Source organism: Geospiza fortis, unplaced genomic scaffold (assembly GCF_000277835.1).
Source record: "Geospiza fortis unplaced genomic scaffold, GeoFor_1.0 scaffold499, whole genome shotgun sequence".
Classification (NCBI taxonomy): domain Eukaryota; kingdom Metazoa; phylum Chordata; class Aves; order Passeriformes; family Thraupidae; genus Geospiza; species Geospiza fortis.
Window position 1 is genome coordinate 34556 of NW_005054914.1, and position 264 is coordinate 34819.

The window sequence follows — 264 nt, forward strand, 5'->3', positions numbered from 1 at the left end:
TGGCCCAGAAGGTCAGGTAGCTACGGCTGTAGAGCGGCGCCATCCTGGAGCAGCTCTCCAAGGAGCACAGGCAGTGCCAGCCGTAGGACGGGATCAGCCCCAGCAGCAACGCCGCCGCCCAGATGGAGAAGATCAGCCCCACCACGCGCTGCGCCGACATCTCGCTGTGCAGCTGCATGGTCAGCACCGTCCGGTGCCTCTCCACCGCGATGGCCAGCAGGTTGACCACCGACGCCGTCAGGCTGGTGTCCAGCCAGCTCTGCT

General features: G+C 66.7%; 1 protein-coding gene across 1 annotated transcript in view; it reads right to left on the minus strand.

Annotated features, from left to right (window-relative positions):
* LOC102032251 (lysophosphatidic acid receptor 2) overlaps positions 1-259 on the minus strand; it is a gene marked incomplete at its 5' end in the record, with an annotated part of 5936 nt that extends 5677 nt beyond the window's left edge. Inside the window, one exon of the mRNA XM_014311505.2 lies at positions 5-259. Within this exon, the coding sequence (XP_014166980.1) occupies positions 5-259 (255 nt within the window). The remainder of the gene's footprint in view (positions 1-4) is intronic.
* Positions 260-264: the final 5 nt, after the last annotated feature.